A 17405-nucleotide genomic window follows, 5' to 3' on the forward strand; every position below is an offset into this window, starting at 1 on the left:
ATTGTTTTATACGAAGCACCCTGTTTTACATGAAGCACCTCATCAACAAGCTGGATAGCGAGTACTTGTGCTTTAGAGGCAGTTGTCCAGCAAAATTAACCAATGAGTTTGCATCAGGTTTTGTATAGAGTTGGATTCTTGAGCTTTTTAAAAGAATTCAAACAATTTGCTGTCTGACATAGCATATTCCACCTTGAGGGAATAAATATACATTTGTTGATTGTAAGGGTACAATATCTCTGGAGTACATCTCCTAAGGAAGAGTTAGTACAGTGGCCGTTTATTTTTTTGAGGTGCACAGCTGTGGTCTCTGGCCCCAACTATAAAGGTGCTGAAAATAGATAACTTCAGAGGCTGCTTACACAACACACACTTGTAGAGTTTATTTGCCTATATCATAGAATCATAGAAGTTACAACATGGAAACAGGCCCTTCGGCCCAACATGTCCATGTCGCCCAGTTTATACCACTAAGCTAGTCCCAATTGCCTGCACTTGGCCCATATCCCTCTATACCCATCTTACCCATGTAACTGTCCAAATGCTTTTTAAAAGACAAAATTGTACCCGCCTCTACTACTGCCTCTGGCAGCTCGTTCCAGACACTCACCACCCTTTGAGTGAAAAAATTGCCCCTCTGGACCCTTTTGTATCTCTCCCCTCTCACCTTCAATCTATGCCCCCTCGTTATAGACTCCCCTACCTTTGGGAAAAGATTTTGACTATCGACCTTATCTATGCCCCTCATTATTTTATAGACTTCTATAAGATCACCCCTTAACCTCCTACTCTCCAGGGAAAAAAGTCCCAGTCTGTCTAACCTCTCCCTATAAGTCAAACCATCAAGTCCCGGTAGCATCCTAGTAAATCTTTTCTGCACTCTTTCTAGTTTAATAATATCCTTTCTATAATAGGGTGACCAGAACTGTACACAGTATTCCAAGTGTGGCCTTACTAATGTCTTGTACAACTTCAACAAGACATCCCAACTCCTGTATTCAATGTTCTGACCAATGAAACCAAGCATGCCGAATGCCTTCTTCACCACCCTATCCACCTGTGACTCCACTTTCAAGGAGCTATGAACCTGTACTCCTAGATCTCTTTGTTCTATAACTCTCCCCAACGCCCTACCATTAACAGAGTAGGTCCTGGCCCGATTCGATCTACCAAAATGCATCACCTCACATTTATCTAAATTAAACTCCATCTGCCATTCATCGGCCCACTGGCCCAATTTATCAAGATCCCGTTGCAATCCTAGATAACCTTCTTCACTGTCCACAATGCCACCAATCTTGGTGTCATCTGCAAACTTACTAACCATGCCTCCTAAATTCTCATCCAAGTCATTAATATAAATAACAAATAACAGCGGACCCAGCACCGATCCCTGAGGCACACCGCTGGACACAGGCATCCAGTTTGAAAAACAACCCTCTACAACCACCCTCTGTCTTCTGTCGTCAAGCCAATTTTGTATCCAATTGGCTACCTCACCTTGGATCCCATGAGATTTAATCTTATGTAACAACCTACCATGCGGTACCTTGTCAAAGGCTTTGCTGAAGTCCATGTAGACCACGTCTACTGCACAGCCCTCATCTATCTTCTTGGTTACCCCTTCAAAAAACTCAATCAAATTTGTGAGATGATTTTCCTCTCACAAAACCATGCTGACTGTTCCTAATTAGTCCCTGCCTCTCCAAATGCCTGTAGATCCTGTCCCTCAGAATACCCTCGAACAACTTACCCACTACAGATGTCAGGCTCACTGGTCTGTAGTTCCCAGGCTTTTCCCTGCCGCCCTTCTTAAACAAAGGCACAACATTTGCTACCCTCCAATCTTCAGGCACCTCACCTGTAGCGGTGGATGATTCAAATATCTCTGCTAGGGGACCCACAATTTCCTCCCTAACCTCCCATAACGTCCTGGGATACATTTCATCAGGTCCCGGAGATTTATCTACCTTGATGCGCGTTAAGACTTCCAGCACCTCCCTCTCTGTAATATGTACACTCCTCAAGACATCACTATTTATTTCCCCAAGTTCCCTAACATCCATGCCTTTCTCAACCGTAAATACCGATGTGAAATATTCATTCAGGATCTCACCCATCTCTTGTGGTTCTGCACAGAGATGACCTTGTTGATCCTTAAGAGGCCCTACTCTCTCCCTAGTTACCCTTTTGCCCTGTATGTATTTGTAGAAGCTCTTTGGATTCTCCTTTGCCTTATCTGCCAAAGCAATCTCATGTCCCCTTTTAGCCCTCCTGATTTCTCTCTTAACTCTACTCCGGCAATCTCTATACTCTTCAAGGGATCCACTTGATCCCAGCTGTCTATGCATGTCATATGCCTCCTTCTTCTTTTTGACTGGGGCCTCAATCTCCCGAGTCATCCAAGGTTCCCTACTTCTACCAGCCTTGCCCTTCACTTTGTAAGGAATGTGCTTACCCTGAACCCTGGTTAACACCCTTTTGAAAGCCTCCCACTTACCAGATGTCCCTTTGCCTGCCAACAGACTCTCCCAATCAACTTCTGAAAGTTCCTGTCTAATACCATCAAAATTGGCCTTTCCCCAATTTAGAATTTTAACTTTTGGGCCAGACCTATCCTTCTCCATAGCTATCCTAAAACTAATGGAATTATGATCACTGGTCCCAAAGTGATCCCTCACTAACACTTCTGTCACCCGCCCTTCCTTATTTCCCAAGAGGAGGTCAAGTTTTGCCCCCTCTCTAGTCGGGCCATCCACATACTGAATGAGAAATTCCTCCTGAATACACTCAACAAATTTCTCTCCATCCAAGCCCCTAATGCTATGGCTGTCCCAGTCAATGTTGGGAAAGTTAAAGTCCCCTACTATTACCACCCTATTTTTCTTGCAGCTGTCTGTAATCTCCTTACATATTTGCTCCTCAATTTCCCGTTCACTATTTGGGGGTCTGTAGTACAATCCTATCAAAGTGATCTCTCCCTTCTTATTTTTCAGTTCTACCCATTCAGACTCAGTGGGCGAACCCTCGGATATATCCCCTCTCACTACTGCCGTGATGTTCTCCCTAATCAAGAACGCAACTCCCCCTCCTCTCTTACCCCCTGCTCCATCTTTCCTATAGCATCTGTACCCTGGAACATTGAGCTGCCAGTCCTGCCCCTCCCTTAGCCATGTTTCAGTAATAGCTATAACATCCCAGTCCCATGTACCCATCCATGCCCTGAGTTCATCTGCCTTGCCCATCAGACTTCTTGCATTGAAATAAATGCAGTTTAATCTAGACTTCCCTTGGTCTTTGCCCTGCTTTCTCAGACCATCTGTCCGGTCATGTTTTGTACACTCTCCCTTACTGCCTTTTGTTTCTGTCACCACTTTACTTCCCACTGACTTCCTGCATCGGTTCCCATCCCCCTGCCACATTAGTTTAAACCCTCCCCAACAGCACTAGCAAACACTTCCCCATGGACATTGGTTCCAGTTCTGCCCAGATGCAGACCGTCCAATTTGTACTGGTCCCACCTCCCCCAGAACCGGTTCCAATGGCCCAGGAATTTGAATCCCTCCCTCTTGCACCATCTCTGTCATTGCTATCCTGTCATTCCTACTCTGACTTGCCCGTGGCACTGGTAGCAATCCTGAGATTACTACCTTTGAGGTCCTACTCTTTAGTTTAACTCCTAACTCCCTAAATTCAGCTTGTAGGACCTCATCCTGTTTTTTACCTATATCGTTGGTGCCTATATGCACCACGACAACTGGTTGTTCACCCTCCCCCTCCAGAATGTCCTGCAGCCGCTCCGAGACATCCTTGACCCTTGCACCAGGGAGGCAACATACCATCATGGAGTCTCGGTTGCGTCCACAGAAACGCCTGTCTATTCCCCTTACAATCGAGTTGCCTATCACTATAGCTCTGCCACTCTTTTTCCTGCCCTCCTGTGCAGCAGAGCCAGCCACGGTGCCATGAACCTGGCCACTGCCACCTTCCCCTGGTGAGCCATCTCCCCCAACAGTATCCAAAACGGTATACCTGTTTTGGAGGGAGATGACCGCAGGGGACCCCTGCACTGCCTTCCTACTCTTCCTCTGTCTGTTGGTCACCCATTCACTATCTCCCTCAGTAATTTTTATCTGCGGTGTGACCAACTCACTGAACGTGCTATCCACGACTTTCTCAGAATCGCGGATGCTCCAAAGTGAGTCCATCCGCAGCTCCAGAGCCGTCAAGCGGTCAAACAGTAGCTGCAGCTGGACACACTTCCCGCAGGTGAAGGAATCAGGGATACAGGAAGGATCCCTGAATTCCCACATCCCACAAGAGGAACATGACACGGCTGTGGGATCTCCTGCCATGACTTAACCCTTAAGTTAGCTTAACAACAACTACAATGTCAAGAGAAAAAAAAGGAAAGAAAAAAACTACTTACCACTCCCTTTAAGGAGTTTACTCCTTTAAATTGTTCTTAATTTAGAGAATGTTAACTACACTAGGGACCTTGATTCACTAAAAAAAACGCTACTTCCTATAAGACCTGCAGACCTTCCCTTTCTTTTTACTTTAGTTACTGTAGATAAGTAGAAATACTCACCTGAACCTACTCACCAATCAGGTGCCTCCCCTGTGTCGCGTCCCTTTCTGATTCCTGACGTCACTTCGAACTCGGTCGCAGCTCCCTCTGAAATCTTGCCTTTTATCGGACGCTCCCTCCGCTCGGCTCCGCTCCTCTCAGCTGTTCAGAGCTCTGAAATCCCGCCTTTTATCAGACGCTCTCTCGGCTCGGCTCCTCTCAGCGCTCTGAAATCCCGCCTTTTATCAGACGCTCCCTCCGATCCGCTCGGCTCCTCTCAGCGCTCTGAAATCCCGCCTTTTATCGGACGCTCCCTCCGCTCGGCTCGGCTCCTCTCAGCTGTTCTCAGCGCTCTGAAATCCCGCCTTTTATCGGATGCTCCCTCCACTCCGCTCGGCTCCTCTCAGCTGTTCTCAGCGCTCTGAAATCCCGCCTTTTATCGGACGCTCCCTCCGCTCGGCTCGGCTCCTCTCAGCTGTTCTCAGCGCTCTGAAATCCCGCCTTTTATCGGACGCTCCCTCCGCTCGGCTCGGCTCCTCTCAGCTGTTATCAGCGCTCTGGAATCCCGCCTTTTATCGGACGCTCCCTCCGCTCGGCTCGGCTCCTCTTAATAATGACAGTCATTCTATGCTCCAACAACATAATGCTGTTACTGTATAATTTAAATTGCATATTTTTATTTGGTTTTAGCATTGCTCTAGCATACAAGTAGTATTTTTGTTTTTTTATAGAATTGTAAATTATTTTGGCTGGACTGTTATTTGTCCTTGGCTCTCAGTCAGGTTTCTGATGTAATTTAGTGGAAAGGATTGTAGATTTTTTTTTTATTGAACTTACCTATTGTACCACCCTGCTTAGATAAGCAGGACTTCACCTGCACGTAGGTAGTAAATGGCAGTAAAAAAAAATGCTCTTGTTTATTACTGAGCCTCAAAATAGTCAGATTTTCACATGCTTTTGCATGTTTTGGAAACTGAGAATGTTTAGTGCATCGATGTTTTTAATTTCTCCCGTCAGCTTTGGCTTTCATTGTTTTAATCTGCAAGTGGCCATTGAACTGTGAGCTATCAGTTTATACACTTTTGAAACTGGTAAACTGTATCCAGTGTTAACTGAAGATGTTGCGCAATGAAAACTTCTGCCAGAGCACTTGAACTATACTAAATTTCCAGTTTATCTTCTTACATTGAAAATCTATCATGATGTGACTATATTATCGGGGTGTCGTGGATTATATTTTGTAAAACACTACTTTGGAGCCAGGTCAAAGAAAATAGATCCTGAACTTCACTTCGCTTATATTGTATATTGACCTGGCAAAATAAAACTGTGACCAAATACCACTCATGGAATTTGCAATTCAGTTGCTACTTACGTACATACTATGTATGATTATGGTTTCTTTGTATATTTACAGTTTATAAACAGTGGTTTGTAATGACTGGATTATTGGTCAGATCGCAATGGGTTTGATGGTACAAGCAAAGCAGCACATTTACATCAATTAATAAATAAGGTGTAGGACAGGAGGAAAAACACATAAAAATTTACATTAAGTCCTAATAAACTAATCATGAAAAGAAATGAAACGTGAACTACTGAAATCCCATTGCTCGTTATCAATAGATTGAGTTTTACAGGCAGCACAAAATGTAAAGGTTGTCTTTACTATAATTCTACACTTTACAAAGGTAATTAAGGTTAACATGATTTCTGGATTTTACTGGAGATTTCACATTAATGCAGACCCAAACCCACTTTGCATTACTGCAGTGAAAGGTTCCAGATTGATAAATTCTGCAAGTTGCAGTCTCCTCATTATTAGATGCCGCTACCATTGGATCCTGGGACAGGTTAACAGTCTCTCTTCATCTAAATAAAACCACACATATTAGAAGTGACCATTTATAAACCCTGAATTAGACTTCATACATAATATCCATATGAACCGAAAAGACCCATTGTTCAGTTCAATTTTCCTTCCAAAACTTTGAAGATGGACTAATTTAAAATTGACTAAATGATTCAAATGAGAGTATGCTGGTGTTTTTGTGGAACCATGTTGTACCTGATCTGGGCAGCTGATTTGACTATACACCCAATAGTACATCAATTCATTTGGGTTTCAGAAGGATCAGAGAGGAGGTTTCCAACTTTTTCCTTAATTAGCGTTGTGTTTTTGATCTGGTTGATTGCGTTTCCCAGGAGACTACATGGCACCTCGAGGATCAGGAGTCTCTTGTGTGATAGATTAGGCATCACAACTGTGATGGATGGATCAGCGTCTCTTCCCTTAGCCAACATTTTCGTATGTTCATTAATGCAGCAGTATTTTACGATAAATTAAAATAGCACTTTTCCCCAGCAATTATACATCTCACCCTCACTTCAAACACCAAATGTGAGGGGCTCATCACTTTCTTCATCTCGAAGGTTGAGAACATCGACAAAGCTGCTTCCACCATTTCCTCTCCTTGCACTCATATTTCTCTCTCTTTCCTCCCCCCCCCCCCCCCCCCCTCAACACCCAACCCCCATCCTCCATCCTCCCATCCACTGTACCACACCATTTTGCAGTTTCTTCCTCAACTCCTCTCCACTCTCAAAACTCAGCCCTTTCATGAGATCAACCTCCTACTTGCTGGATTCCCTCCCCACTCAACTACTTTTCCTGGTTGCGATGCCAGCTGGCATCGTCAGTCAGTCACTCCCTTTCCTGAGTCACCAACCCCATCTCTTTCAAAACTGCCAGCGTTGCCCCCATCTTTTTAAAAAAAACACCATGACCCTTCTGTCCTCTCCATCTACCACCCTGTCTCCAGCCTTCCTTTGCTGTCTAAGCTCTTCAAATGTGTTGCCTCCCAGCTTCATGCCTATCTCCCCTGTAACTTGCTGTTTGAATCCCTCCAATGTAGTTTCTTTGCTTTTCTGAACAGCCCTGGCAAAGTTATGAATGACATCCTGTGAGGGTTGCCGTGGTGCACTATACCTCCCTCTTCACAGTGCGTGCTGTGATTGATCACACCATTCTTCTCCAATAACTTTTCCCCAGTATCTAGTTCTGTACTACTGCCCCTTGCATGATTCCGTTGCTATTTGAATGCAGCCTCTGCATCTCCGGTAATGGCTTTTTCTTTCCTCATCCACACAGTTATTTCCAGCTTAATTTTGGGAAGACCGAAGGCATCATCTTTGGCTCCAGCTACAAACTTTGCTCTCTTGTTACTGACTGCATCCCTTCTCTGATCATTTGCTCATGCTAAGCCTGGCCACTTCAATCTTGTCATCTGTTGCAACCCGAAAAGGAATTTTAAATGGTAGATCCTATCTGTCGCCAAGAGCACTTATTTCCAGTTTTACAACATTGCTCACCTCTAACCTACCTCAGCCCTTCTACCACTGCTGCTCGTACTGCAGCCCCTTTATCACTGAAATCCTTAGACACCGCCCCCCCCCCCCCCCGCCTCAAGCTCCATGCTGGCCTCCCATTCTCCACCTTCCATTAAATCCAACTTCTCCAAGACTCTTCCGCTTATCACCTGTTCCAACCCACAGCACTAAGTTTAAAATTCTCCAACAAATCCCCCCTCTTCCCCCCCCCGCCCCCCCCCCCCCACAAAACCCAAAACCATCTCCTTCAATACTGTGGGGGTTAAATTGGTTAACCCCCGAAAACAGGCACTGGGATCGCAGTGCGCCTGATCGTTGAGATACAGGCAGTGTGTAACATTTGTGCTGCCTGGTGATTTCAGTGATTGCTGCGTGCAGCCAGCCCTACCTGCGCTGTTGAGTGGCTGCACGCACCAGCAGGGGGCCCAGATATTGGGAGTGGCTAGCACCACTTAAAGGCAGCCTGCACCTTTTAAAGGGGAGGTGCATTGTGGCTGCAGGAAGTGGTCGAAGTCAATTGTGAAGTGAATCTGTGCTGCAATACAGTGAAGTATGGTGATGATGGGACCTCTGGAATTTTTAATGAGCAACAACTTGCCTGCTCAAAGTAAATTTTCAAAATATAAGAGGCCCGAATGGCGATCAGAAATCGCACACGTCCTTATGTTTAAAAACTGTTGATTTATTTTAAAACATTGAATAAAGGTTGCTTACACCGATATCCCACATCCTCCAATCTGCACGCCAGACCCCACCAATCTGCCGACCTGAGTTTGTACCGGGCCTGCGAGAGCATGCACCAAGGTTCTCTGATGCACTAGAGGCCTTGGTGCAAGAGGTGGACAGTAGGAGTGGCATCCTATATCCACAGGGGTAAAAGGCCCTCCAGACATATGCTCCTGAGGCAGTAGGGGACGAGGTCAATGCCAAGAGCATTGCACCATGAAAATGGATGCAATGCAGGAAGATGTTCAATGCTTTGACACGTGTGGTCAAGGTGAGTGAGTTCAAGTGGCGTCTCCTACCAACTGCACCATTAGCCGCACACACTGTTCCACACACTACGCCCACCATCCCCACCTACCAACAAATTCTTTCAATCAGTACTGAACTCTTCCAATCAGATGCTTTATCTCACCCTCACACATTGCCACTGATGCAAGTCACACACCCACAACTCATAGGTCACACACACTGGCAGCTATTCATCCATGATGGCCACATCACCCAACCATCTCGCAGGACGCTCATCGACACACTTCCTGCTTTCTTGTAGGAGAAGGTGGTGCATAACAAGTGGCAGTGGCTCCATGGAACATGAATCTGCTGTCCTCTCTCAGGATGACGGCATTCCTGTCCCACTCCGCCATTGCCCTTGCTGTTGCCTGTCAGCGAGCCAGCCCACTTCCTGTAGAGTATTGAAACTTTATTATTGGAACTTAGATGGGAACAGGAGTAGGCCATTTAGCCCCTCAAGCCTGTTCTGCCATTCAGTGAGATCATGGTTGATCTGTACCTAACTCCATATACCCACTTCAGCCCCATATCCTTTAATACCTTTGGTTAACAAAAATCTATCAATCTCAGACTTAAAATTAACAGTTGAGCTAGCATTAACTGCCATTTGCGGAAGTGCATTCCAAAATTCTTCCACCCTTTGGGTGTAGAAGTAGTTCCTAACTTCACTCCTGCAAGTCCTGGTTCTAATTTTTAGGCTATGTTGCCTCGTCGTTGTATTCAAGTGTAGGAGAATTCCAAAAACAGGTACAAATGCATCAGCAGCCAGAAGCAATAATTCAACAACTGACCTGTAATTCCTGCATGATCCATTTAAATAGCGCTGGTGGGAGGAGGAGGTGGAGTGGTGGGGGGGGTCCTCTATGCTGTTTAAGACCTGTTCAGCTGTGCGAGGTTAAGACCATGCTTTGGCTGGAGCATGGAGTTCCAATTTAGCGGCGGTCCCTTTAAATCAGCGTTGTACACTGATTTAGGTCGTAATCTTCCTACTACATGCTGCCGGCATTCGTTAGGTGCACGTGCGCAAACGCCTTTAACAATATGGCGTCCTGCGCACGTCACGCCGGAAGTATATGCTCGCATATCGGATGCCATTTTCGGGGTTTAGGAGTCTGTGTAGCGCCCAATTTAACCTCCATTATTTCTTCCAAATTGCTCTGCTCCTCTGACTCTAACATTCTGTGCATCCTCCCCTTCCTTTAGCTACCTTGACTCTACCCTAGTGCTGCTTCCCCAAGACCCTCAGCCTCCATTCCTCTTTCCACCTTTTTTAAAAAAAAACCTTTTTAAAAACACGTTTCTTTAACCTTCTGCCAGCCTTCCTAATCACTCCTTTGCTGGCTTGTTAACCTTCCCAGTCTCTCCTTTCCTGGCTTGTTAACCTTCCCAGTCTCTCCTTTCCTGGCTTGGAAGCCATTTAACTGGCATGCATTTGTTTGTGAAGCGCCATAGGTGTATTTTATGTTAAAGGCGCTATATAAATGAAAGTTAAGTTAATAAGAAGAAGTGCCATCAACATGTCTTGTGTAGTATCTAAGTTGATGGGCAGTTTAATTGTTTGCCACTTTACTTTTCAGATTAACTAAACTGCAGATATTGGAGCTACGAGAAAATCAACTAAAGATGTTGCCAAAGTAAGAACTTTTCTGTATTTAATATCAGTTTGTATATTTTGAAGTTTCATATAAACCTATCCAATTTGCCAGCTAAGTTTCCACTGAAGCGAGCGTCTGCCTATCAGCACAACATTTAGAAATGAAGTCAACAGTAAATAATTTCTGTAACTTCTCCTCGACCCCATGGTCACCCATCAGCCGTTTTTATGGAGTTTTGATAGTTGAGCTTTAAATAATGAATGGTGGTGGCCCCATGAAGGGAACTGTCTGGGAGGAAATATCCCAGTGGTGTAAGACAGCAGAATTATTAATTCCATGATTTTGTTTCAACTTTGTATGTTAATTCAGCTGCTTCAGACTGTTGGACTCAGTAGCTTTTCTAAATCAACTCCTCTGATGTCACTATGTGAATGAGTATTGAACAGACAAAGAAACAAAAGTTATCCAAGCTAATCAAAATTCTGCTTTGGAAAGAGTAAACATATTAAAAATAGATTGGCAAGGGATGGACAGGTCTGAAGTTGCAGAAAATCCAAATCTGGTGGGCATGTTTACAGGAGAATGCAATTCTAGCACTGTGGGAGAACCTTTAACACACGGACTGCAGCAGTTCAAGAAGGCGGCTCAGCACCACCTTCTCTAGGGCAATTAGGGATGGGCAATAAATGCTGGCCTTGCCAGCGATGCCCAGGCATGTCCTGTGCACAAAAAGCAGGACAAATCCAATCCGGCCAATTACCGCCCCATCAGTCTACTCTCGATAATCAGCAAAGTGATAGCACTGTCGACAACACTTTCCATCAAGCGGCACTTACTCACCAATAACCTGCTCACCGATGCTCAGTTTGGGTTCCGCCAGGACCACTCTGCTCCAGACCTCATTACAGCCTTGGTCCAAACATGGACAAAAGAGCTGAATTCCAGAGGTGAGGTGAGAGTGACTGCCCTTGACATCAAGGCAGCATTTGACCGAGTGTGGCACCAAGGAGCCCTAGTAAAATTGAAGTCAATGGGAATCGGGAAAACTGTCCAGTGGCTGGAGTCATATCTAGCACATAGGAAGATGGTAGTGGATGTTGGAGGCCAATTATCTCAGCCCCAGGGCATTGCTGCAGGAGTTCCTCAGGGCAGTGTCCTAGGCCCAACCATCTTCAGCTGCTTCATCAATGACCTTCCCTCCATCATAAGGTCAGAAATGGGGATGTTCGCTGATGATTGCACAGTGTTCAGTTCCATTCGCAACCCCTCAAATAATGAAGCAGTCCAAGCTCGCATGCAGCAAGACCTGGACAACATCCAGGCTTGGGCTCATAAGTGGCAAGCAACATTTGCGCCAGACAAGTGCCAGGCAATGACCATCTCCAACAAGAGAGAGTCTCACCACCTCCCCTTGACATTGAATGGCATTACCATCGCTGAATCCCCCACCAACATCCTGGGGGGGTCACCATTGACCAGAAAATTAACTGGACCAGCCACATAAATACTGTGGCTACAAGAGCAGGTTAGAGGCTGGGTATTCTGCAGCGAGTAACTCACCACCTGACTCCCCAAAGCCATTCCACCATCTACAAGGCACCTGTCAGGAGTGTGATGGAATACTCTCCACTTGCCTGGATGAGTGCAGCTCCAACAACACTTATGGAGCTCGACGCCATCCAGGACAAAGCAGCCCATTTGATTGGCACCCCATCCACCACCCTAAACATTCACTCCCTTCACCACCGGCGCACAGTGGCTGCAGTGTGTACCATCCACAGGATGCACTGCAGCAACTCGCCAAGGCTTCTTCGACAGCACCTCCCAAACCCGCGACCTCTACCACCTAGAAGGACAAGAGTATCAGGTACATGGGAACAACACCACCTGCACGTTCCCCTCCAAGTCACATACCATCCCGACTTGGAAATATATCGCCGTTCCTTCATCGTCGCTGGGTCAAAATCCTGGAGCTCCCTTCCTAACAGCATTGTGGGAGAACCTTCACCACACGGACTGCAGCGGTTCAAGGCGGCGGCTCACCACCACCTTCTCAAGGGCAATTAGGGATGGGCAATAAATGCCGGCCTCGCCAGCGACGCCCACATCCCATGAATGAATTTTTTTTTAAATCACATGAACGAATTAAAAAGAATTGTCCTGATACATGCAAACATACAAATTAAGAGCAGGTGTAGGCCTTTCGGCCCCTCGAGCCTGCTCTGTCATTTGATAAGATGATGGCTGATCTGATTGTGACCTCAACCCTACTTTCCCGTCTACCTACTATAACCTTTGACTCCCTTGTTAATCGGGAATCTATCTAACTCAGCCTTAAAAATATTCAATGACCCTGCCTCCACCGCTCTCTGGGGAAGGGAATTCCACAGACTCACGACCCTCAGAGAAAAAATTTCTCATTATCTCCGTCTTAAATGGGAAGCCCCTTATTTTTAAACTGTGGCCCCTAGTTCTAGTTTCTCCCACAAGGCGAAATATCCTCTCAGGATCTTATCCCTTGAAGTCCCCTCAGGATCTTATATATTTCAATAAGATCACCTCTCATTCTTCTAAACTCCAATGTATACAGGCCCAACTTGCCCAACCTTTCCTCATAAGATAACCCCCTCATCCCAGGAATCAGTCGAGTGAACCTTCTCTAAACCGCCTCCAAAGCAATTGTGTCCTTTCTTAAATAAGGAGACCAAAACTGCACACAATATTCTAGATGGTCTCACCAATGCCCTGTACAACTGTAGCAAAACATCTCTACTTTTATATTCCATTCCCCTTGCAATAAATGACAACATTCCATTTGCCTTCCTAATCACTTGCTGTATCTGCATTCTAACTTTTTGTGATTCATGTACTAGGACACCCTGATCCCTCTGTACCTCAGTTCTGCAATCTCTCTCCATTTAAATAATATACTGCTTTTCTATTCCTCCTGCCAAAGTGGACAAGTTCACATTTTCCCACATTATACTCCATCTGCCAAATTTTTGCCCACTCACTTAACCTATCTATAGCCCTTTGCAGACTCCTTATGTCCTCTTCACGACTTACTTTCCTACCTACCTTTGTGTCATCAGCAAATTTAGCAACCATACATTTGGTTCCTTTATCCAAGTCATTGATATAGATTGTAAATAGTTGAGGGCCCAGCACTGATCCCTGTGGCACTCCACTCGTTACATCTTGCCAACCTGAAAATGACCCATTTATGCCTACACTCAGTTTCCTGTTAGCTAACCAATCCTTTATCTGTGCTAATGTGTTATCCCTTACACCATGAGCTCTTATTTTGTGTAGTAGCCTTTGATGTGGCATCTTGTCAAATGCCTTCTGGAAATCCAAGTACACGACATCCACAGGATCCCATTTATCCACGTTGCTTGTTACTTTCTCAAAGTACTCTAATAAATTAGTCAAACACAATTTCCCTTTCACAAAGCCATGTTGACTGCCTGATTGCGTTGAGATTTTCTAAGTGCCCTGCTATAACCTCCTTAATAATAGATTCTAGCATTTTCTCTGACAGATGTTAAGCCAACTGGCCTGTCATTTCCTGCTTTCTGCCTCCCTCCTTTCTTGAATAGAGGAGTTACATTTGTTATATTCCAATCTGATGGGACCCTCCCAGAATTTAGGGAATTTTGGAAATGCCGAATGCAAGGCTAACAACAAAGTGAGTGGGTCTCCCTGTCTAGCTTGGTGTATTTACTTCGAGGAGAGTTGATCGTAGAAGAGCCATGTGTTGACAGTCGATGACACCATCATAAAGTAAAAGTGCCTGTAGCTTCTTAGCTCCGTGATCTAAAGCTTTAGCCCTTCTTTGAATCCTTTTCTTTGCCGTGATCTATTTTTAATTACAGTGACAGTAACTGGCTAACACCCCATACCTGATATTGTTTTACTGTATCTGTCTCACTTGCTTGGACCTTTATTCAATGGATCTGCTTTGACACCACAATATATGTTTGGTTAACTGTTGTGCCCAAAATATTTTTTTTCTTTTACATTATTAACGGATGGTCTGTTTATTTCAGAATCGTTTTAGCTATTTCAATGCCAATGTTACATTTCTACATGTTAAATTGCTATTTTCAAAAATACTGTGCATTTACATGCTGTGCTGGCATTTGACCCCTCCACTTACATCCTCACTATATAAGCCTACCACTGTTGCCTTTGGAACCTCCAAAAGTGAGCAAATCCGCTGAGCTGTCTCCAAAAACATTCAAGAAAAAATATTTTGTTTAATTCAGGCTACTTACCATTTTTTACTTGTGCCCAATGCACAAGTAAGTTTTCATAGGCATGCACAGCTGGCTGAGCTTCTGTGCTAAGTAGCAGGTCTCTGGGTAAACAACTAACACTTTTATCATCAGAGTGCGTACAGGATACAACCATGACCTCTCCTTAATAATGGACCATATCTTGGACTGAAAACTGCAAATCAAGTTTATTAAGTAATATTAACCAGAAGCATGAGCAAATTCAGCAGATTTAACTAGATTACAATGCTTCACTTAAATTACAGTATATGTTTCAAAACAATAAAAGCCTTCAGCATTGCCCTCAATTTTAGACCTCGTGACTGATTAAAGTCTTTACATGGGATTTATCTTTCTCTGAGCATCCCCACCAGCTCCTGGTGCATATAACAGAACTGCAAAGTAATAAAGCATCGATGAGCATTGGATTCTGCCCTCTTGAAATTATGCCAGCCAAAAAGAGACAAAAAAAAGGTACCTTCACAATTAATCAGAACAGTCAATCAAAAGTTATTTGAAAGACACATTCTATGGCCCCAATTGGCATGCATACGCATCCATCCCTTGTTCAAATCTTGCATATCCAAATATTGCCTTGATTAAGCTTAAACAGTAATAGCTGGTTGAAAATAGCACCCAGCCCACGTTCTACAAACTGCGTGACTCTGGATAAACGTGTAAACAATTTGGCAAGAAAACCTTTATGAACAGAGTTGGTTCAAAGGCAGTTATTCCATCTCGTTACAGATATCGGATGTACAATTATCCACTCAAAAGTTACACTATTTGAATAGACATGGGTCAATAGTTGTTGGATCCAAATCTAGACAACATTGATGTGAATTACATCTGCATACAAAGGCTGACCAACTCTTCCTCTGAAAACAATAACAAACTAGTTTAATGTTGTTACAATAGTGAAAACCTCTAAATCCTCAATTTCAAAAAAAATTGAAAGAATTTTGTTTTCTGGAAAAGTATTAATGGGTCCATCACTGCATTACATGCAGGAGAATATTTTGATAACTTTTTTTGTATTTTATTTTGAAAGAGCATTTTCCAAGACCATCCTGGAGTACCTCTTTCCAGGTCTCTGCACTTTAGCTAAATGTATAAAAATTATGTGGCTTGGCATCCTTTCTGACTCAGATCTGCTCCTCCCCACCCCCATTAACTTTTAATTTTCTCCCACCCCTTTGGGAAGCACCTTCCCAAGGGCCCAGATTGTGAACTCCTGGTGTATAAAATCACAGGGCCGAATACTTACCCTGTACCTGTGGCACGGTGCTTTAGTATGCTATTGACCAGGGTGTCTCAAGTTTCAGTTGCACCTTATTTTAATAGTTTAGTTCCTTAAATCAAGAAGTTTATTTTTTCCATGATCTAATACTACTAATATCTTCAAACAAGCAGGTGATATTTGGAAGGCTAATAGATAATAGATATTTGGAAGGTTATAGATAATAGCATATGGGATCCTGGGCTTTATAAATAGATGCATAGAGTACAAAAGTATGGAAGTCATGATGAACCTTTATAAAATACTGGTTCGGCCACAACTGGGGTATTGTGTCCAGTTCTGGGCATCTCACTTTAGGAAAGATGTGAAGGCCTTCGAGAGGGTGCAGAAGAGATTTACTGGAATGGTTCCAGGGATGAGGGACTTTAGTTACGTGGATAGACTGGAGAAGCTGGGGTTGTTCTCCTTGGAACAGAGACGGTTGCGAGGAGATTTGATGGAGGTATTCAAAATCATGAAGGGTCTAGACAGAGTAGATAGAGAGAAACTGTTCCCATTGGTAGAAAGGTCAAGGACCAAAGGACATAGATCTAAGGTGATTGACAAAAGAACCCAAGGTGACATGAGGAAAAACTTCTTTACACATCGAGTGGTTAGGATCTGGAATGCACAGCCCGAGGGGGTGGTGGAGGCAGATTCAATTATGGCCTTCAAAAGGGAACTGGATAAGTACTTGAAAGGAAAAAATTTGCAGGGCTATGGGGAAAGGGCGGGGGAGTGGGACTGGCTGGGTTGCTCTTGCATAGAGCTGGCGCAGACTCGATGGGCTGGATTGCCCCCTTCCATGCTGTAACCTTTCTATGATTCTCTATGTTGTGCTACTTCTATTACTTCTCACAAATTAAAGGGCGATTGCAAAAATAGAAACCAGAGTTTGGTTTAACATGAGGCTGTGAATGCACCCATGAAAATATCAGTGAGATTCACTAACATAGTGAGTTGTTTTACTGTGCTTGTAAAGTTAATTACATCAGAGTTGACTGTTGATGTGAAAATCTATGTAAAAGGAGCAGAAATGGATCATATTTTATGATCTCTGTATGTTTGACTTTGATGATTCTGAACACTTCAACCTCTGGCAGGCCTGGCGGAAGTAGATAAGTCTAGAGGGAGCTCAGTCCGTATGATTGACCAGCAGCTGTGCCTTTAAAATTGAGCACAGTGGTGATGTGTTCTATTCCACAGGGGGTGATTTTTGGGTCAGTATGAATGTTTGACAGCAATAAAAACAATAAATGATTTGGGGTCGACAGAGC

At 44.2% G+C, this 17405-nt stretch overlaps 1 protein-coding gene across 2 annotated transcripts in view; it reads left to right on the forward strand.

Moving 5' to 3' along the window:
- erbin (erbb2 interacting protein) overlaps positions 1-17405 on the forward strand; it is a 237857-nt gene that overhangs the window by 143683 nt on the left and 76769 nt on the right. For both annotated transcript variants that reach the window (XM_067982614.1, XM_067982615.1), the window contains exon 6: positions 10555-10611. In XM_067982614.1, the coding sequence (XP_067838715.1) occupies positions 10555-10611 (57 nt within the window). The remainder of the gene's footprint in view (positions 1-10554; positions 10612-17405) is intronic.

Source organism: Heptranchias perlo, chromosome 4, assembly GCF_035084215.1.
Source record: "Heptranchias perlo isolate sHepPer1 chromosome 4, sHepPer1.hap1, whole genome shotgun sequence".
Lineage (NCBI taxonomy): Eukaryota > Metazoa > Chordata > Chondrichthyes > Hexanchiformes > Hexanchidae > Heptranchias > Heptranchias perlo.